Source organism: Sinocyclocheilus rhinocerous, unplaced genomic scaffold (assembly GCF_001515625.1).
Source record: "Sinocyclocheilus rhinocerous isolate Xijiao unplaced genomic scaffold, SAMN03320098_v1.1 scaffold878, whole genome shotgun sequence".
NCBI lineage: Eukaryota > Metazoa > Chordata > Actinopteri > Cypriniformes > Cyprinidae > Sinocyclocheilus > Sinocyclocheilus rhinocerous.
Window position 1 is genome coordinate 785,474 of NW_015664312.1, and position 2,910 is coordinate 788,383.

A 2,910-nucleotide genomic window follows, 5' to 3' on the forward strand; every position below is an offset into this window, starting at 1 on the left:
TTTTGGTGATTTCAAATATCAACATTGGCTACCAGAAATCACTTACTCTGCCTTTAACAAGGATTGATTTAGTCATAAATGTCCATTTCTGTGGTTCACCACTAGGGGTCATCTCAGTGTACCTGTACAGTATCAATATGATTTTTAAATGATCTTAGATAATGCAGACCTTTCTTTCATTCACATTTGTATGTTTAAAAAAAGATTGTAGTAGTTAATTTCTCTTAATGGTCTGATTACCAAGCCTTCAATAAAACACAAACAAGTCCTACAAATTAATAAAATAACACATATTATATAAACTCTTCATATTTAATGGTATTTGATGATTTGTAGATTATATTTAATAAATTACACTTTCAAATCAAGAAAACCTTTGCAATTGGTCTGCAGTGAATGGGTGCCGTCAGAATGAGCGTTCATACAGCTGATAAAAACAAAAACCCACAAGTAATCAACACGATTCCAGTCCATCAGTGAATGTTTTGTAAAGCGAACAGCTGCGTGTTTGTAATAAACCCATCAAGATGGATTTTTAATTTCAACCCGTTCTTGCAATCACTTGCAAGAAGTTTAGAAAAGCTCCGTTTCTCCAATCATTAATTACATGACATGCTAAGAACTACTAACCCTCAACAATTGTTTTGTTTAATCAGGTGGGTCAGACGGGTCTCCACCTTTGAAAAGCGCTGAGGTCGTGTGCACCGTGCCCTGCCGTTCCCTCCTCACGCCCAGTTATTACCACAGCTTTGGCATGACTGACAACTACTTTGTCTTTATCGAGCAGCCCTTAAAGCTGGATGTCCTCAAAATGGCCACAGCCTATCTGAGGGGAGTCAACTGGGCCAGCTGCATGAAATTCCACGCTGAAGACAGTGTAAGAATGAACTCTTTCAGATCTCTGAGTGTAGTCTAGACATGTGTCTGTCAGCTGGACAATGTTACGGTTTACTTTGCATATTTAAACTCTTCTTTCATCACTTACGTTCATCAGACCCTGATTCACCTTATTGACCGAAAGACAAAGAAGGAAGTTGGGATCAAATTCTACACGGGTGCGATGGCTGTCTACCATCAAGTCAATGCCTTTGAAGATGATGGCCATGTTGTTTTTGATGTGATCTGCTATGATGACAACAGCTTGTATGAAATGTTTTACCTGGACAAGCTGAAGGAGCAGATGGGAGCAGATACAATGTACTGCAAGCCAAAGTGCAAAAGATTTGTGTTGCCCCTGAGCGACATGGTATGTTGTGTTGTTCACAGTGTTTGCAAGGCAGTGCTGCATTCATATTTGTGAAACATTCTGGTTTGGTTTGTTTTAAAAACTTGAACCTTTAGCTGCTCTGCAAACACTGGTATTTCCATCAATGGAAAACTACTTTATTTTTGACTATAGACAGTAAACTGATTATTTAGATCCTTTTTCTTTTCTTACCCAGGGTGAGACGGGTGAAGATCTGGTCAAACTTAAATACACGACAGCAAGTGCTGTGAAGGAGAAAGAGGGGAAGGTTCTGTGTCAGGGCGAGGGTCTCTGTGATGGTAAGCTAATGACACTGTGGGACTTAAGTCCACTCTGTATGTGTGTTGTGTATTTTTAACGTAAGAGCAAGTGTGTCCATTTGTAACTTGAATGTGTGAGGCCTCCGGTTTCATTCACTTCCGGTTATTTTATCCCTACAAAAACAGTCCGTTATGCTGCTTTATATTGCAAACGGATATTTATCACATTTTTTTCGTTGTATCATTATAATCATAAACGGACTAGTTTGTAATGCAAATAGTTTTACCGTTTACTGCACTCATCAGACCAGGCAACCTTTTTCCAAATCTTCTATGGTCCAATTTTGGTGAGCCCGTGCAAATTGTAGCTTCAGTTTCCTGTTCTTAGCTGACAGGAGTGGCACCAGGTGTGGTCTTCTGCTGCTATTGCTCATCTGCTTCAAGGTTCGACGTGTTGTGTGTTGTTTGAGTTACTGTTGCCTTTCTATCAGCTCAAGCTAGTCTGGCCATTCTCCTCTGACCTCTGGCATCAACAAGGCATTTTCGCCAACAGACCTGCCGCTCGCTGGATATTTTCGGACAATTCTCTGTAAAGAGATGGTTGTGCATGAAAATCCCAGTAGATCAGCAGTTTCTTAAATACTCAGACCAGCATGTCTGGCACTAACAACCATGCCATGTTGAAAGTCACTTAAATCACCTTTCTTCACCATTCAGATGCTCCGTTTGAACTTAAGTAGATCTCCTTGACTATGTCTACGTACAGTACCTAAATGTATTGACTGGCTGCCATGTGATTGGCTTATTAGATATGTGTGTTAACGGGTGTAGCTAAAAGTGGCTGGTGACACTTTTTTTCATTATTATTTTAATTCTTAGGCTCTCTTAACCTCTAAATGGATGTATTTCATGTAGGTGTGGAACTTCCAAGAATTAATTACAATTTCAATGGAAAGAAGTACAGATATTCGTACATGTGTTGTGTGGACATATCCCCAGTGGCCACAAAGGTATCGACCATTTTCATTTTTACAGTCCATTTATGAACCTTGCAAAATTCCAAAGTAAACATTTTGTCAGTAAATGTATTCCATAAAAATCAAACCCATGTCCGTGGCAAGGCTGGTGGCATATTCTATCAGTTGAGCTGCAGGAACATTTTGCAATCAGTATTGAGCACTTACTGTTTTTTGCAGATTGTAAAGTTTGATGCGGAGACAAAGCAGAAGATTGAGTGGACTGGAGGAGACTGTTTTTCCTCGGAGCCTGTTTTCATTCCCAGGCCAGATGCAGTTGATGAAGATGATGGTTAGTTACTGTCGTCATAATAATAATTTGTGTGAGGTTTGTGCTTCTGACCAAATCAATCACATTCAACTGGATTACATTCTCGGGGGGGGGGGG

General features: G+C 39.9%; 1 protein-coding gene across 2 annotated transcripts in view; it reads left to right on the top strand.

Annotated features, from left to right (window-relative positions):
• The window catches only part of LOC107730091 (beta,beta-carotene 15,15'-dioxygenase-like), a 9,084-nt gene that overhangs the window by 5,367 nt on the left and 807 nt on the right, over positions 1-2,910 (top strand). Inside the window, exons 6-11 of one of the 2 annotated variants that reach the window (XM_016540826.1) lie at positions 657-694; positions 788-877; positions 995-1,246; positions 1,443-1,545; positions 2,422-2,516; positions 2,703-2,814. In XM_016540826.1, coding sequence (XP_016396312.1) covers positions 657-694; positions 788-877; positions 995-1,246; positions 1,443-1,545; positions 2,422-2,516; positions 2,703-2,814 — 690 coding nt within the window. Of the gene's footprint in view, positions 1-656; positions 878-994; positions 1,247-1,442; positions 1,546-2,421; positions 2,517-2,702; positions 2,815-2,910 lie in introns of both variants that reach the window. The other variant, XM_016540825.1, reaches the window with a different exon arrangement.